This window comes from Drosophila obscura, unplaced genomic scaffold (genome assembly GCF_018151105.1).
Source record: "Drosophila obscura isolate BZ-5 IFL unplaced genomic scaffold, ASM1815110v1 contig_192, whole genome shotgun sequence".
Lineage (NCBI taxonomy): Eukaryota > Metazoa > Arthropoda > Insecta > Diptera > Drosophilidae > Drosophila > Drosophila obscura.
In genome coordinates, this window is record NW_024542781.1 from 2,386,079 (window position 1) to 2,403,247 (window position 17,169).

The window sequence follows — 17,169 nt, forward strand, 5'->3', positions numbered from 1 at the left end:
TCTATTTCAGGCTGAGTGTCACGTCGAAAGCCAGCCACAGAGGCACAGACAAAAGAATAGAATGGCAAAATTGACGATCGATCGCAGTGAAAGTGTCTTGGCAAATTGGCCCAAAACATCTTGCGAGCGAGTTTCGGTCTCAAGTTTGTGGCTTGAGTCTTTCGCTTTTTGGGGCTGCCACTGCCAGTGCCACTGGGAGGTCTCAATCCGCCGCAGGAGAGGCTGCAGAACGACTTTTCAATATTCAAAGCCACCTACGTGTCGCTTGCAACTTGTTTTGCATACACAGATATATACACAGAAATACATTCATACACAACACATATCTACAGAGCACTCCAGCAGCAGCAGTACTGCCAGTGGCGGCAGCTCTCGCCAATAATTTCAGGGAATGGGCATAACTTTTGAAAGCCGAGCAGGGCTCTATATACAACTTGTAATAACTCTGTGTATACCCTTGCTGAGGAGCGGGGATATTGTCTGAGGAAGAAGCTTGGATTTTCCATAATTCAATGAGACAAACTTAAGCACTTTTAGGGTACAGTTCTAGCGGTTATACTACTTTCTTCATATACCATAATTTAATTGTAGATACTTTCAGTCGCTCAGCATTGTAATAACAAATCTTCTGATAGCTATTCCATTACTCAATTGCAGATACTTTCAGTACTTTAATCTTCATGAACATTTCCTCCCCAGGAGCCAAAGTGTAAAATCTTCGCATCGCAATATTATATTACAGATTTCCCTTTTGTCTGTTTCTAAATCAATTTATGAGTTTTTTTTTTGCTATTGCCTGTCGCTGCATTTGGGACAAAACCGAGACCTGAACTTGATCCACAGCAGCAGCAGCAGCAACAGCAGGAACAGAGCAGACACAGAGCACACAGCTGCGCTTTTGATGTCAAGGGAACGAAGTCAGTTCGCACGGCACGGCACGGCTCTTGGCCAAGTTATTACCACTCATATTGAGTAGCTAGACTATAGTCGGGAAGTGGTGAACGGCTGGAAGAGCAGACCGACGACCGACCAGCGATGGGGACTTGGCTGACTGCCTCACTGGCTTTTGTTAATTTATTTTTACTGCTCCCCAAACATGATGAAGTACTTGCCGCAGCAGCACCACTACCACCACCAATAGCATCAGCACCAGTAAGAAATTAAGTTGCAGTCGCAGTCGCAGCACAGCGAAGCCCAGAGCCAAGTGGCAGGTACAAAAGCCCCGACTTCGTCTCCAGATCCATAAAGTATTTTGCTCCGGTGCTCAGGCGCAGCTAACGAGACGAAACTCAAGTCGAAGTCGGGGAACAGGCACAGGCACAGGCCCAAGTCTCGTCTCTCAGGTTGAAGTCCAGATTCGGGCCCAATACGTTTAGCCCTCGGGTTGGGTTCTTTATTGTTTTCTCTGCCGTCTTTCAATATCTCTTTCTCTCTCTCGCTCTCTACCCGTGTCTGTGGCTGGCTCTGTGCCTCCGTGTGCCTGTGTGTGCATGTTGCAGACTTGTTTCATAACTGGTCCACGATTCTTGGAACTGAAGGAACAAAGGCTGGGGCTGATTTTGATTTTGACCGACAAACGTTGTCTGTGCTTGTTTGCCGTTGACTCCGACTCTTCCCCTCCTGCCGCTGCTACAGCTGCTAGCTGTTTGCTCAACCCAAACCCAAACCCAAACCCATACCCATACCCTTAGCCATAGCCAAACCCGGCCTGCATCTCCATGGCAGGCATAATGTACTTGAAAATGACTGAAAAGATACGAATGTGCCGCACATGCGCGTAGATTACTGTGAGATAGAGGCAGAAAAGGGTTACCCCAGACGGAACGTTGCTTCGCTCGTTGCCTGCCTTTGCGTCTGCCTTCTGCCTGTTGGCGTGTTAGAAAACCTTTTTAACGCGCTCCAAATCGGAGACCGAGTCCGCGTCCGCATCTGCGTCCGAGTCGGCGGCAACTTAATTTTAATGGTAAGCCGCATCTCCAATTAGAACTCGTGCAATATGAGACGCTGGGATCTGGACACACAACACAAAACACAAGGAGCCTCTTAGATGGTGCCACAAATGTCTGGGTTCTTAGGGTTTGATTTGGTGTGACTACCAGCCACGATACGAGTATATGTTAACACTTGAATGATCGTGGTGTGATCTGCAAACCTTTAGCTAACTTTTCCCATCCAAGCCATGCGAAAATTGTGATTAATATTCATTAAGCGTATGTAAGTTCTGCGCTGAAATCATTAACCAAATTGGTCGTGACCATATCGGGGGACTAGCCATATATAAATCTATCTATATCTTGTGTGTTTATTAAAGTTGAAACGAAACAAGCGCCACCTTTATAAACGGGGATCAACATTCCCACTGTCCGCAACTGAATTTCGTGGAATGGGAATGGGATCGGACCGGAGGAAACAAAACAGAAAAAAAGATTGGCAAAGACTAAAGCAGAAAAAAATATATATATATATACTCGTATAAGAACAAAATAAAAGTTCACACACAAGAGATAAAAATCACTTCAACTACGTGAGATCTGTGGGTTGTTGTTCTTGTGCCGGCTGCTGCTGCTGCTGTTGTTTCTGTTTCTCTAGTATTTATTGTCATACATAGTCTGTCACTTCATTTAATTGTTTATGACCTTGTTAGAGCGCTGTTCATTTCTTTTCGGTGTGGACTCTTTTCATATTGCTTTTTCGGCATTTCTCGTACCAGCCGGAGCGAGGGCGATCAACTTTGGGGCGATCTTGTGATTACTTTGAGCGTAAATTAAAATTAATTCTTTGAAATATGTATACTAAGTAGAAGAGACTGAGATGACGGAGAGAAGAGGCAAGTGCGCGCTAACCGGTTTATCAGCAATGGAATATATGTAGGTACATATAAATACTCCATATTCAGATACATACATACATATATATATATATATATCTATGCCTTTGGCGTCATCAGATACTTAAGAGATACTGTCTGTGTGTGTGCTCCATTTCGCGAAGTAATTTCCAGACAATCAATGGCTCATTACGTAAATTGGCAATTAGAAGTAGATACTCGTATACACTACCGATTTGATTTGATTTGTCTTTACTTTTCCAATTTGTTTCATTTAGATGGCAATTATGTGATTGTGTGCATGGAACTGCCATTGTGTGGCATGTGGCATGTTGTCTGTGGGCGTGTTCCACATTTAGCGCTCGGCAATTACCCCTCTGATTAGTGTTAATGCAATGCCAAAATGCACATCGAATCATAATCACTTTTTGCCGGATCAGAGTCGAGTTGTCGGCTTTCCAGCACAAATTAGACAGAGCCAGTCGACTTTCACGCTCGAAAGTTTTTACGCTCAAGAATTTCTCTTTCGCAATAATTGACTCCAAATCTCTTCAATTAAGCATTTGCGAATGCGCGAGAGACAAGACCAAGACCAAGACCAGAAACCCCGCTCCTCAACAGAACCAGAAATAACTACACACCAGACTTCTTCTTTTTTTTAGTTTTTGTTTTTGTTTTGGTTTTATCTTTACTGCTGCGGCAGTTTGTAGTTTGATTTGCTTTTGCTTCTTCGTGTTTTCAGTGTTTTCAGGTTTTCTGCTCCACTTTCTGATCGTCCCGACACGCTGACGCTGCTGACGTTACTGACTCTGCTGCTGACACGGATGCGGATGTAGCGCATGGAAAATCCGCAAGTGAAACAAGTTCATCTGACAATCAGCGTCACTGGGAACTTGCCAGAAACTGGCACAGGGAAAAGCCACCCCAGTGCTCCAAGTCTTCATTCCAGTTTCAGTTCCCCAATAAAAAAACCCCACTTCTTTTTTTGTTGGTGACCTTACAGAAAATTAGCAAGCCATACAACAATTATTATCATTATTCGTACTTCTTTTTATTTTCTGGCACGTTCCACTGCATCACCACTGCTGGTGGTCATTGTTGGCCATTGACACGGACCGCTTATTGTCTCTGGGCCATAAATAATCATAGGCTTCCATGGCAGCAGCCCCAGCCCCTCCCCACTGCCCACCACACCCCAACAGAGCCCAGACTTTTGGCCTGTTTGGATTTTCTAGTGGCACTTTGTCACTATTTTGTACCATGCTCTCGGTTCCGGCACTGGCACCGAGAGCAGCTCGAGTTCACGTTTTCGCCTTGACCAAAATGGGCAGGAAAGGGTGGGCCCCCGATCCCTAAGTGGTCAAAACTGTTTGAATACAGTTGCCAGCAGAGTTCAATGTCATATTGGTAATACAATTGGCCAGCTTTCCCCGTGCTTCTCTTTGTGTGTGTCTGCCACTTTAGTTTTTAGTTTTGTTGTATCTTTTCGGGTCTTGCTTAAACGATTTTAATTACGATTGTAATGGCAAAATGAATTGTTAACAAAAAGGTGGGGCCACCGGCCCAAAAAAGCTGCAGGCGATAGCAAAAATCGATTCAATATGGAATTGGGCAATAGCGAGGGTAGGTTTACATTTAGGGAATTGGTTGGAGAATTGATATGTCTACTTTGAAGAAATGGGAGCGTGAAATGGTCTTCTATTATTCGCTCAATAAGAAGGTATCTTATAGTATTATATCGCCCAAGTCCTGGTTCGGGGAATGCGGTTTAACGACCCTTGTTAATATATATTTTCTGTTGAAAGAATTATACATATGTACATATGCATATTCTTTAACATTCCATAATATAAATATAAATACAAATCAATTTTCTTTCTTCTTTTTGAATTAAATAATTTTTTCTATGGCTATCTTATTCTCTTTTATTATTTCTTATTAATAAATTCTGTTTGCTTGCCGTTCCACTTAATTTTTACGCTTGAGTTGACTCATTTCTCATGTTTCATCATAATTTGGTCTGCTTTCGCGGGCGCCTCACGTAACTTTCGCACTTTCAATTCATGAATTAGCACATTCATCAATTAACACGCTGTAAACTTTTTTTGTGACTCGAGTACGCATCGAGTTAATCAAGACACGGGAACTGGAACTGGAATGACCCCAATTGTGGTAGGTACTTGAATAAATTAATGAGTAAACCTCGCCTCGCATCGCCCTGGAGCTATGGCTTTGTGCGTGCCATTTTGGCTAGCATAAATAAAAATCCAAATTTTTTGCCCTTTATGCAGTGTTTTCGCTTGGCTGTCATTTTCACTCTTCGATGCATTTTATACTACCTTCACTCGGTGGGGTTTCCATCATTCTCCCTCTTCCATCTGTTCTCTACCTTCCCTTAGAGACAACAAGACTTTGGATTTTTACCTTTCCCTCATAGCCAACAAGTCTTCTGCTCTCTTCCCTTCCCCTCCCCACAAGTCTTTGGTTATTTTTTGCCTTCTTTTAAAACCAAGTCGTCTGCTGTCCTCTACATTCCCTTATGGTATAGCGCAATGTCTTCTTTTGATTGCGTCAAACGTCTACACTTCGAAAAAATATGATTTATTTAAAGGGTATATTTTCAATATATACTTTACACAAGACCTAGAGTAGGTTTTAGTTCCTGGTAGCAGAGATATATTGCTATAAACCCTGTGATAATAATAACATAAATTACCTTCTTTAAAATCTTTAATAAACCTTCAAAATCTTTAAGAAATCACCCTCAAAGAACCTCCCTATTTTTGTTTGCTCTGTATACACTTGACTGGTTGTTCAAGTACATTTTAATGAGAGCAAACAAAACATTTTCGTTGTCCTTTTTGTGCACCCTTGCCGCTTTGGCTTTGCCTTCCCCCGACTGCACAGCGGGTGGCTTTCAAGGTGAATTTTTGTGAAAGGAAATCGATTGATTTACATAGATGGCTGATAGAGAGGAGGTAGAAGGAAGGTAAGGTAAACGCAGGTGGAGAGTCGGCAGGGTCGCCGCACACGCCAGTTGACATGACCTATGCCCCTTAAGCACTTTAGTGGTTTCCAAAACAACGAATAATGAAGGTGGTTTTATGCCCTGGTGGCTTTAAGTGACCATCGTTTTCCTTGCCGATTGGTTTGCAAATTTTGGGGGGAGGGGGAAAAGCACTAGGGGACTAGATGCACTGCGCCATATTTATTTTTAGTTTTAGCAGCTATAAAATCTAGCGAGAATTCGGGATACGACGAGTATTTCTGAAATTCAGATACAATTGTGCCGGTATTAATTTTGCCGCTGCAGCTGTCGCATTTCCCTGCTGCTACACGGCACACGCGGCGGCTACGTAATTTCCTATTTTCAACGGATGCACAATGATCTGGTCGATGTTTGGCAAAAGCAATTGCTCAGCGAAATTTGTGCAGCATAAATGAGTTTCCCAAAATCTGTGAACATAAATTTTACTTTGTGTGTACGGCAACAACAAGCGAATTGTTCGACAGACGGAAAGTAAAAAGAAAATGAGAGGAGAAACCAAAACATTTCACTTTATAGAGATCTAAAGACACAGGTGGCAAAGAGGGGGCGGGAGTGGGCGATATTTGTGACTAAAATGTATATGATTTAGTAGATGATACAGTAAATGACAGGCAAACACATAAAAATGTTTAAATTCTGCTAAAAATAGACTAAAATTGAACACCATTTATTTCGTGCTTCCTTGATTTAATTGGCAATAAATCATGATACGCAATCCCTTGCCCCTTTCCCTCGGAAAACCTTTCAATTAGCCGTATTATCGATTGTTTACTGTAGCCGTGAGGGGGATTTTTTTTGTACGAGCTTGCAAAGTTTTTATTTTCAATTTGGCGCCATTCCAAATTAGCAAACCGAATTAACGCAGACACAGACACAGACCAGCCCCCAGTCCGCAGTCCGCAATACCCTTCCATTGCCAGCCTTTATCTCTACTTGATTTTCAATTTTCCACTATATTTTCTCTGCACTGGGTTTTCGCCCAGGCCAGAGCCAACGCCGCGTATGAGCAATATTCAAGGGAAGCGTAAAATGCCGCCGCCAGGCAACGACAACGACAACATCTTCTCAGTGTTTGGCGCCGTACAAAAAAAAGGCCGACAAATATTTCCACAGCCCTGGAAATTATTGCGGGTAGGAAACTCGAGGAACGTGAATATTTTTGCACAGCGAAAATAAAGAAAAACTGAATGCGTTTTCAAGGAAAGTGCCGGTATGTCGGGGGCGTGTCTGGTGGATCTGTTGGAGTTTTGTTGATTGCCGCCAGCTCGTTCCGCAAAATTGCTTTCCTTCCCCCCACCCCAACCCTCTCTCAAGAGTTTGACAGAAAATTACGAACAATAATGCGTTTTGTTAATGGCGGCGGCGTTGCCATTATCAGGGGCCAGGCACAGACCTAGTCGTAGACAACCCCATTCTCGCATGACTCCAAACTCCATCTCTGTCTGGCCTGGCCCTAACTTTACCCATTAGAATGGCTGTCTGTGCCGCATAAAATGCCCATGATTATGGCTTTGCCAATTTAATTGTTAGCTCAGCCCCAATCGGTGCGACTTTTTCGGGGTGTCACAAGCATTAAATTTGATTAAAGTTGCCGCCAACTGTTCGCCGCCATGTCTTTGATTTATGGCATCCATTAGTTTAATCAAAAAGTGCACCGAGTGCTTCTCAATGTATCTACATAGGAGCATCTATAAGGGCCAAAATTTTGCCATTTTTGTTGCTCTGCCAAATGTTGCCACAAGTCTGTGTGCCGGAGCCGTCTCTATGCGCCCAAGTCCGGACACTAACCAAAAGCCAAAGAGTTAAGGGCCAGGCTGTAACCATGGACATAGGGCTACTCGTACATGACATGCACGAAATTTGTTGGCACTTGGCCGTGCTTCAGGGCTGAAACAAATTGCCCGCAGACTGGTGCAGTGGGAGGATATGACGTCGGAACTGTGTGACGGTATACGAGTGGAGTACCTTGGTTCAGAGACCAATGGGAATATATGTACATATAATGGGAATATAAACACTTTATGGACATGAAAGTAGCGCCAGTGAAACTACAATTGAAAACCTAAGCGAAACACAGAGGAATGTCCATTCATTTTGAGGGAGTAGCTATAGAATTTAATGAATATCACACAGTTAAATAAATGTCTATATACCTAGAGAATTGTGATGCCCAAATTTATTTCTAAAACCTAATTAACAACTTTTTCATTAATATTTTAAAGTCATATTCCCGCACCGAGTAACCACTGTTTGGTGTTGACATTTTGGATCGTTATTAGAATTTCAGCCAGGAGGACCCTGCGTGTGGACCAAGTGACTTTTATGCATTGTCGGCGTCTGTCGGGGAGCCCATCGGAGGGCTGCATTCAGTCCTATCCTTGTCTGCCTGTCTGCCTGTCGGCCTGACAACCCTGATGCTTGACATTGCACACAGTGGTTCACTCTCCAGTCGTTTGTCAGTCGTCTGTCTGTCTGTTTGTCAGTCCGTCTGGCTGTCACTCAAAACTCAACCTCCTCCGACTGAATGACCCTCTGCGTTGCATAACTTTTCTACCCCTTTATTCGTGGCTGCCTTTTTGTTGTTGCCATTTTTGCGGTTGGCCAAAAGGCTTAACTCAATTTGCCACCACACTGGACTTTCCGAAATGAAAATGAAAATGCAAACGAAAGACACGTGTGGCTTGAGGGGGAAACATGGTAGGTGGGCGAAAGGGAGAAAGGCGGGTAATACCCATGCTGACGGGTATATTCATTTCTTTAGAAAATTAAAAGCAATGAAATAGCTATAATTTGTCGTCATTTAGCGGGCAAGAGATGTTGTTTATAAATAAACAGGATTTCGTTGCTGTTTTTGGCTATAAGTAAACAATTTTTGCTGCTGCTTGATGTTCAGATCAAATGAAGGCGTGGGCGAATCAACTAGTAGACCCAGGGGCGATCCCTCTGTCTATCTTTGCTAATTTCCTAGTGAAAAGTAATGTAGAAAATAAGAAAAAAAGACCACGACAACACAAAAATGATACCACACCTTATGCCATAAACAAAAAAAAAAGATATAGCAGCGGAATCAACAAACATAATTAATGTTATTTCGGATGAATCCGGAAAATAAAGAAATAAAAGCAAAGCGAATTAATGGCAATGGAATGCATTAATGAAAAATCCCATAATGAGATAAATAAATCATGGACTGTAAACGAGATGGGAAATAAAAGTATTACAATAGTACAGAATTTAGATATATTTTTTTGGGATTTATTTGGATTAACATATGAACTTGGAACTATTAAAAACAATTTGTCTCTATTTTTATTTTAAGGCTAATATAATTTACGCTACTTAAAAGCTAAAGAACGAATTTGTTATTTATTTAATTTAAGAAATATAGCCTATTTTTGTTCCAGAATAAACATTAAAAGGAGAAAAATGCCAAATAAATTCAAGGTTATAAGAAATAACCTTCAATAAAATACAATTTCCCCTGCATCCTTGTCAGCTTCATTTCCAATGCAGTCTGCAAATGGAGCTCTGACAGCGAAGATAATGGCATACCGAAATTGTGCTTTTGGCCAGACAGCAGCCACTCCGCAGCTGCAAGACTTCACCCGGACATCTAGGGGACCAAGGAAAAGCTGTGTGCCCTGTGGAAAATGTCACCACTTGACGGAAGTAATCATCATCAGTCGCGTCATCATTGTCATTGTCGATGCGCAGCGCAGCGCAGAGTCTTTGGAGTTTGGCAAACACGCAGTTCAGACCAGACCATGTCGATATGGATGGGAGATGGCCGGTTAATAGTTCCGCAAACAGCAGACGATGGCCCCGCAGTCGCAGACGATAGAAAGTTGTAAGTCAGAGAGAACTGCAGCCGAAACTGGCCTCTGGTTTTGGTCTGGGCCCCAGTCTGGGGGCTGATGCGGCGCCAATGCCAGTTCCATTATATGGCAATTATGTTAGCAACAACCCCCCCAAACATTTGGGTGTAAATGCTCGAAGGGAAGCTCGAAAAGCAACCCCAGGCTATGGCGCTTGTCGCCCAGAGTCAGACGCACGCCATGACGTCGTCCGGCAGACCGCAAGTTTCGTTTATACAATCTATGGAGTTACCCCCCAATCCCAATCACAGTTTGGGGGAGTCTCAGATCTCCCCTTGAGCGTTGCACGCGACGCGACGCGACCCGAACCCGAAAACCAAACTTTGCCACATGTTTGTTGTCAACAAATATCACTTCTAATTTTAATGCTGCGTGCAGTTCTGTTCGTAGTTTGGAGTTTGAGAGACACTGAGGTTTGCAGCTGCACAACGATGGAAATCACTGGGCTTACATGGCCGGGAAACTTATGGCAGTGACTATCAGATAAACAGATACAAAAGTATCTACAAGTTGTCTTTGTGTTCGCTGGAGCAACAGCATGTGTGTGTCTTGTCTGCCACAGCTGCCTGCCGCCTGCCTGCCTGCAATTTGTGCAGCTTTTGTCGCAATGTCAAGAAACTTTTTGTGACTCCCTCGGTCCGACAACCCCCACGCAGCCGGCAAACAGTTAAGTTGTTTTGCCATTTTATGGGCTACAGCATTTAAGGATCAAGACATTCAGAATTTATGGCCAAAAACGCATTTGCCATCCTACACTCCATCTAACTGGTGGTGCGAAACAATCGGTATGAGTATAAGCGTATAGGGTTTCCCTAAGCCCAAGATTGGCCGAAAACTATTCGCAACTTTAGTTTTGCATTCATTTAGTTCATCCTCGAATCTATCTCTGCTTTCATGGGCTCTATCCTCGTTCGTTTGTGGATGCGTGCGGCAATTATACGTGGGGGAAAAACTTTGCAGACACTTGAGAACTCCCGGAGGGGCATACAGGGGTCAATGCAGCTCAATTAAATGGATGTCCAAAGGCCTTTGTATAGAACCAATTGACTCTCAAGTGAAGGGATGCCATGCCGCATTCCCAGGGTTGTCGGGGGGGCGCAAAAATAACTTTGGCGCCGTCACTCGAATAATATATAGAGCATTCCGAACCCTCTTTGGAGGAGAGGCCTCCCCCTCCCCACCCATTAGACTTGATTTGTATGCGTTTAATGGGAAATTTCAATCAGACGCTGGCCGACGCTCACTTTTGCATGAAGTATCTTCAAGTGGTGGGGCCATGTGGAGCGGATAGATACTACATCCATCCTACAAATGCGGCTACTGCAGTTGTGTGCAGTCAAATCGTTGTTTTTTGTACACCCCACCCCACCCCACACGATCAACCCTGTTCTGGGCCGACTTCTCACTGCCATATCTTATCGGCTTATCTGGCATACCAAGACGAGCAGACAGACGACCGATTGTTGCCGGTTGTGCCTGCCATAAAGATACTTGAATTGAACTTATTGTAATTAATACGACTACGCCTCGCTGCCGCAGTCGAGGCAGTAAGTATTTTCAATGCCAAGCGCAGATAGAAATGTATCTCAGGCAGCAGAATGAACACAGCTTCGGAGAATTTCAGCATGCGTTTTGCGGTTTATCAATGCTAAAGATAGCCAGTGCGAAGCCCCAGAAAAGCTACCATGTGTGGCATGAGTGTGTGGGGAAAAACGGTGGAAACCCACCCGGAAATGGAAGCGCACTAATGCGTTCTCTTGGTATGCCCGCACACTCAGGCGGGGTGGGCGTATGCAACGCATTTGACAAGCCAAAAGATACAAGATACATTAAAACCAATTCCATATCCATTAGCAGAGTGCGGGCGTAGTGCCGGGCGGAGTCAGGCGCCCTTAAGTGGTGTCAATTAATAACCAGAGTCGCAGCTAGTCAAAATGTTTTGTTCAACATTTTTGGTTGACAGTCTGCTGGATAAATGATGCAGTTTTCCCAACCCGCCCTAGAGGAAACTATAAACTGTTGCGAGTTTAAATTTTCAATGGCCAATAGATTTTGAGGGGCTGACGAGAGAGTACTTTTTGGTGAAGAGTTATCCCCATACTTATGCCTGAACGGATATTGGTTTTGAATTTGTGATGTGGAATGCCTCCAACTGTTATTTTCTTATAGTTTTTAGTTGCTTATCAAACGAGTTTTATGGGAATTGATAAAGCACATTGTAATCTTTATAAGTAGTCATAAAATCAAGTTCTTTAGGAAATGAAAAACTAGTTAACTTCTGATTATCGATACAAACTATCAGTTAATTTTTGTAATTTTCTCAAGCAAACGAACAAAAAAAAAACACAAATTAGTTCTTGAGTTAACCGGAAATTGGTGGATTGGTTGAAGAGGAAGAAAAACTTTTTGTTTGAAATTGAAGTACTAAAGGAAAATTGTACCCAATACTCGTAGAGGAGAAGGGCTTAATAGTAATATTATAATGCTCGCAGTAGTAGGAATCCCTACCGAATGACCAGCATAGAGTTCTAGTCCTGTATTGCAACCATTTATCAAGACAAGGTTCATGTTTTCATAGAAAATATAGATAAAACCTCTGTGATTTAAAGTGTAGATAATATTTCCTATTTCAAATTTTAATTGAGTAAATTGATTTAAAAACGTCAAAAAACAACATGATAATTATACAACATAATTCAATCACTAAAAATATTATATTCTTCTAGAATTTACTAATAAGAACTGCCTAGCTATCATCATCTAAGCAAAACCAATCAATTTTCCTCTTTTTCTTGATTCCCAGCCAAGTGGATTGTTTGCGAGACGCTCCCAATAATCCAGTGCCAATCCATCAGCAACAAATAGCAGCAATTCCAATCCATCAACACCATATATTGTACATGGTAGTAGTAGATGCGATGCCACTCCAGCTGCACTAGTTGTCCGCTCGCACACACACACACACAGATATTCCCGCGGACGGACACACGTGCATGCATGTTCTAACCGACTTGGCGACCCATTTCCAGACAGACACTTATTAAATCAACAGCACAGCAACAATTCCTCGATGGGTTCTGTTCTCCTCTGGTTCTTTGGTGTTGTCCGGTCGGTCGGTTGGTCTCTCGCTCGCTCGCTCTTTCGACAATAACTCAAGCGATATTGCTGCTCTGTTCGAACCATTGCGCAAATATTACAAAGTCAAAGTCCAATAAAGAAAGAAAAGAACTGGAAGCAGTACGGTGTAGCGGGAGGGAGGGGGTAACAGTGTATGGGTGGTGGTGTAGAGCCAAGAGTTGTGGCTGTGTTGACTGCTCCAACTTATTGAAGCCAGAGCCAAAGGCGAGCTCAACTCAACTCATCTTCCACTTGGAGTCTTTTACCCAGAATTTTGTTGTGCTTTTTATACCCTTACAGAGGGTTTTGTGGTTTGCGCAGAGAGAAGAGAGAGAAGGCATTTCGATCGTATAACATATGTCTATTATTGATAACAGCAACAGAAGACTCAAAGAGTCATTTTGATTTATTAGTTCCTATGCAAACTACTCATAGTACCTTCAGATCTACAGATACATAGATGGCTTAAGCTTATTCTATATATAAGACCAAAGTTCCAAGACCATTTTACTATATTATAGAGCTTCATAGAACGGAATTGGTATTTAGGCATTCTTTGAGACCATCAATTTTGTGATTTTAAAGTTAATCATGTCTTGCCAAAGCCACCAAGGATTTCAGTTCGCAAGGGTATCAATTGGTTCGGTCCCTCAGTTAACCTTTTATTATTGTTTGCTTCTGCTGCTGCTGCTACAGCTGCTGTCTGCTTAGTAATTTTTTTTAGCTATTTCACTAAATTGTTGTCAATTGACTGGAGCTTGGCGCAAGTTTGGAGCATGTTTTGTTGCCAGTGGCATTTTTTGTTAAATTTTTATTGTTCGATTTTTTGCTGTTGTGTGCAGCAAACTTTGATTTTTATTCGATTACATATTATGGATGATGAAGTGGAAAGAGCAGCGCACCATTGTTGCAAAGAAATACTCGCAACTGGAACAAGTTTGTTGAACATTTCATCATATCCATTAAACTTTGAACCGTCCATAAACAGATTCGTACGAGGGGAGAAAAATCTTCGAAGAATTGTTGAAATTTTGATTGGCGTTCTGGGCCTGCCATTAAATTTCGTTTTGGCAAAAACTGCGGCGCAAATATCTTTTTGTTTTGCAGTAGAAAAGAAGCAATAGATGGGATGGATACATGGATACAGGATAGATGGATACATGGATACAGGATAGATGGATACATAGATATAGATACAGATAAATAAATAAATAATACTAGAGCCATAGAGTCATAGATCGATGCAACGTTCAGCAAGACTTTTGTTTAGATTTGACAAAGGCCGCAGCAAGATATAAAACAGTAGCCAGCGGCAACGGACCAGACCAGAATTCTATGCCAGAATCACAAACAATTTTTATTGGGTCATCGCCGGGGCCATATTGGCAGCGGCTGTTGGCCAGTACGCTGTTTCCACATAGGCTACACATCTCTCTGTTTTGAAACATGTCGCATGACCACCTTTTTGGCGACTTCTTTGTTGTCTGTCAAATGCTAATTTTGTTGTCAGCACCCGGCATCCGTGAATACAGGAGGACCAGTATACGAGAATAGCCCAATTGGTTGACCCTTCGTCATGCTTGTGTTGCTCTCGATACTCGTTTGTTGTTTGTGGTTGCTGTGGTTCTAATGCCCCATGCCCCATGGGTTAATAAACTTGTTGCCCCACACAACCCGACACGACTCATAAATAAACACTTCTATTGATTTAGTACGCGGTGGTTTGGGGCCTCCAACAAAAGCGTTTTTGGTGTTCGTTCTCCTTTTTGCGAGTGTTGTTTACAAGCCCCTTAAGCCGTAAGCCGCTTAAATACGAGTGTATTCCCCAAGTCGTTCGTTTCTTCTTTTCCGCAGCAAAAGCATAATAATATTTATTTTGATTATACAAATACTTAATATATAAGAACATCGAACAATAGGCAAGAAGCAGCAGCAGCAGCACCACCAGCCAGAAGAAGACAAACAACAAAAGCCATCTGTGGGCGGGAGTCTCATAGGTTCATGGATCCGTTCCGAGCCCCAAGCTCTGAACTCTCATAATCATTATTGCTATTGTTTGTTACTGGTGTTGTTATGGCTGTTCTGTTGTTGACTCTTCAATGGTAATCATAAATTAATTTCTACACTCGAAGAAATCATAATTGAAGGCTAAAGAGATTTGGCATTGAGGGAAATACTCGTGAGCGTGTTTAGCATTTATAAATGTTTGCAAAAAGATTATTACCATGGAGTTCATGAATGAAGTTTCTCACATAAAACCCAACTTTAGTGGCTTAAATATCTATCTGTAAATGAGACAGGTTTATTATCTTTTTCAACAAATATTTCACAATCTGATTTCACTTCTTGCATGATAATCATGTAAGAATTTAATAAGAATTCAACATTTATCAGTTTTCATAAAGATAAAGAATTACTATCACACTCATCTAATTTCTATTCCATGATACTTCATTTCTATCATTCCTAAATCTTTTCCCCTAGTGCACATTTGGCTTTAATGAGTTATTTGCACTGCGATTGGGGTGCGGTGCGTCTTAAATTTGTTTGGGTACGAATATTAGGGGTACGGGTATTTAAGGTGTTGGCCCAGACACTCACATGATTGAGGCGTGCCGCAATTTTGGCATGCTCCTCCTGGTAGGCCTTGCGCGCCTTTCGCTTGTCCTGTGAGAGATGTGTCAGCTTGTCGCAGACCACTTCCAGCTGCTCGGCATTGAATTTGAACTGTTTGGCCTGTTGGTCCAGCTCATCCATATAGGATCGCCAGGACTTTGTGATGAGGCTGCCTGAAAGTCGAAAAACCAAAACATTTCATTAGATAAAGAGAAAGAGAAAGCTGAAGCAAAGAGGAAAGCAATGTTGGTTTAATGTATGATAATAAGGCGTTTGATTTCAGTCGCCAACAGGTTGGATGTGGGATATCTTGTTGCATTGCATATCAAATTATAAAAACGCAGTAAACTGATAAACAATATCTTGATTAGGCACACCGTTTTAACGACCGATAAATCCGAGACAAATCCACAAATTGCACAGATACAGAGCTGTGACTCATGGAAATTGTCTCCATTTACCAGTTGGGGAAAAGTTCAGCCAATGATTCAGCCTTGCTTTTGAGAAAGACTTGAGCTATGCTTAAGAGTTTTTTAGCTGATTTCCATCACATAAACTAGATGCCAAACAAAACGGAAACAAAATAGTTGGCCAAAATCTTTTTCGGTTGGTTGAGTTTTATTTGAAACCCAGTTTCGTTGGAGTCGGAGCAGTGGAGTGGCTGGCTGCTGCTCCCAACACAAGTTCATGGTCAAGGTGAGACGAGAGGCAAATCGGAGAAGTCAGCAGCAGAGAATAAAATACGAGGCAGCTGCTGCTGCAGTCTGTGTGTCTTCACAGACACAACTATCAAATGGTCCGAACTAAATCATTCGCTATGGATCCATTGTGGATTGTGTGTGAGGGCGTGCGTGTGCGCTCGCATCCAGCGGATACGTTTGTTTGGCAATGTAAACAGCAAACAGAAACATTTCCCAGGCCCCAAAGCTGACACTGACTAAAAATTATAGCAATTATAGTGTGGATATCGTCCGCATCTGGAGGGGTGTGTGCTGCCCGTGCTTGTGGTACACTTGTAATAGCAAAGGGGAGCACGGGGAGCACTGGGCCCTGGACAGCTGCACTTTGTCGACACTTTGATGAGCTTAGTGCAGTGCAGTGCAGTGCAAGTATCTTTGAGATACAGAGAACGTTTTGCCAGGGCAATTACCACGACACATTCACATGCACACACATGAGATGGAACAGAGTCCTGTACGGCTGATGATGCCACACAGAGCACACGGTAGTTGAAAACAATTTGCTTGACTGGTGATTATATCAAATCGTTGGAAATAAAACCTCACGCGTATTATTCACTGGGAAATGAGATCAAGTCACGCGATTGCCTCCGGAAACTTCCCTTTTTAGATGGCACGACTGCCAAAATTCACACTAAAACCGGAGCACAAACAACAATAGAGAAGGGCACTAGATTTTGGCAAGACGCTCGGGAGATATACGTATATGTACATGTACAAGATGCTTCCTTTTCCCAACTTAATGGCATGTGGGCTTTAATAACTCTCTCTCTCCGTCTCTCTCTGGGCTGTGACTAGTTATTTCTGGTTTTGTGGAGATTGTCCATTTGGCGTCACTCGGCTGGGTACAAGGGACATTGACTGTCCCTGCCGGGCGCATCATCCACCAGTTTATCGACAACAACACATGCAACCGTCGGACGTATGAAATTCCCTGACTAATGG

The 17,169-nt window shown here is 42.6% G+C and overlaps 1 protein-coding gene across 4 annotated transcripts in view; it reads right to left on the reverse strand.

The window, feature by feature from the left end:
• LOC111065511 (tyrosine-protein kinase Fer) overlaps positions 1-17,169 on the reverse strand; it is a 30,921-nt gene that overhangs the window by 10,921 nt on the left and 2,831 nt on the right. For all 4 annotated transcript variants that reach the window (XM_022353730.2, XM_022353729.2, XM_022353725.2 and 1 more), the window contains exon 3: positions 15,470-15,657. In XM_022353730.2, the coding sequence (XP_022209422.1) occupies positions 15,470-15,657 (188 nt within the window). The remainder of the gene's footprint in view (positions 1-15,469; positions 15,658-17,169) is intronic.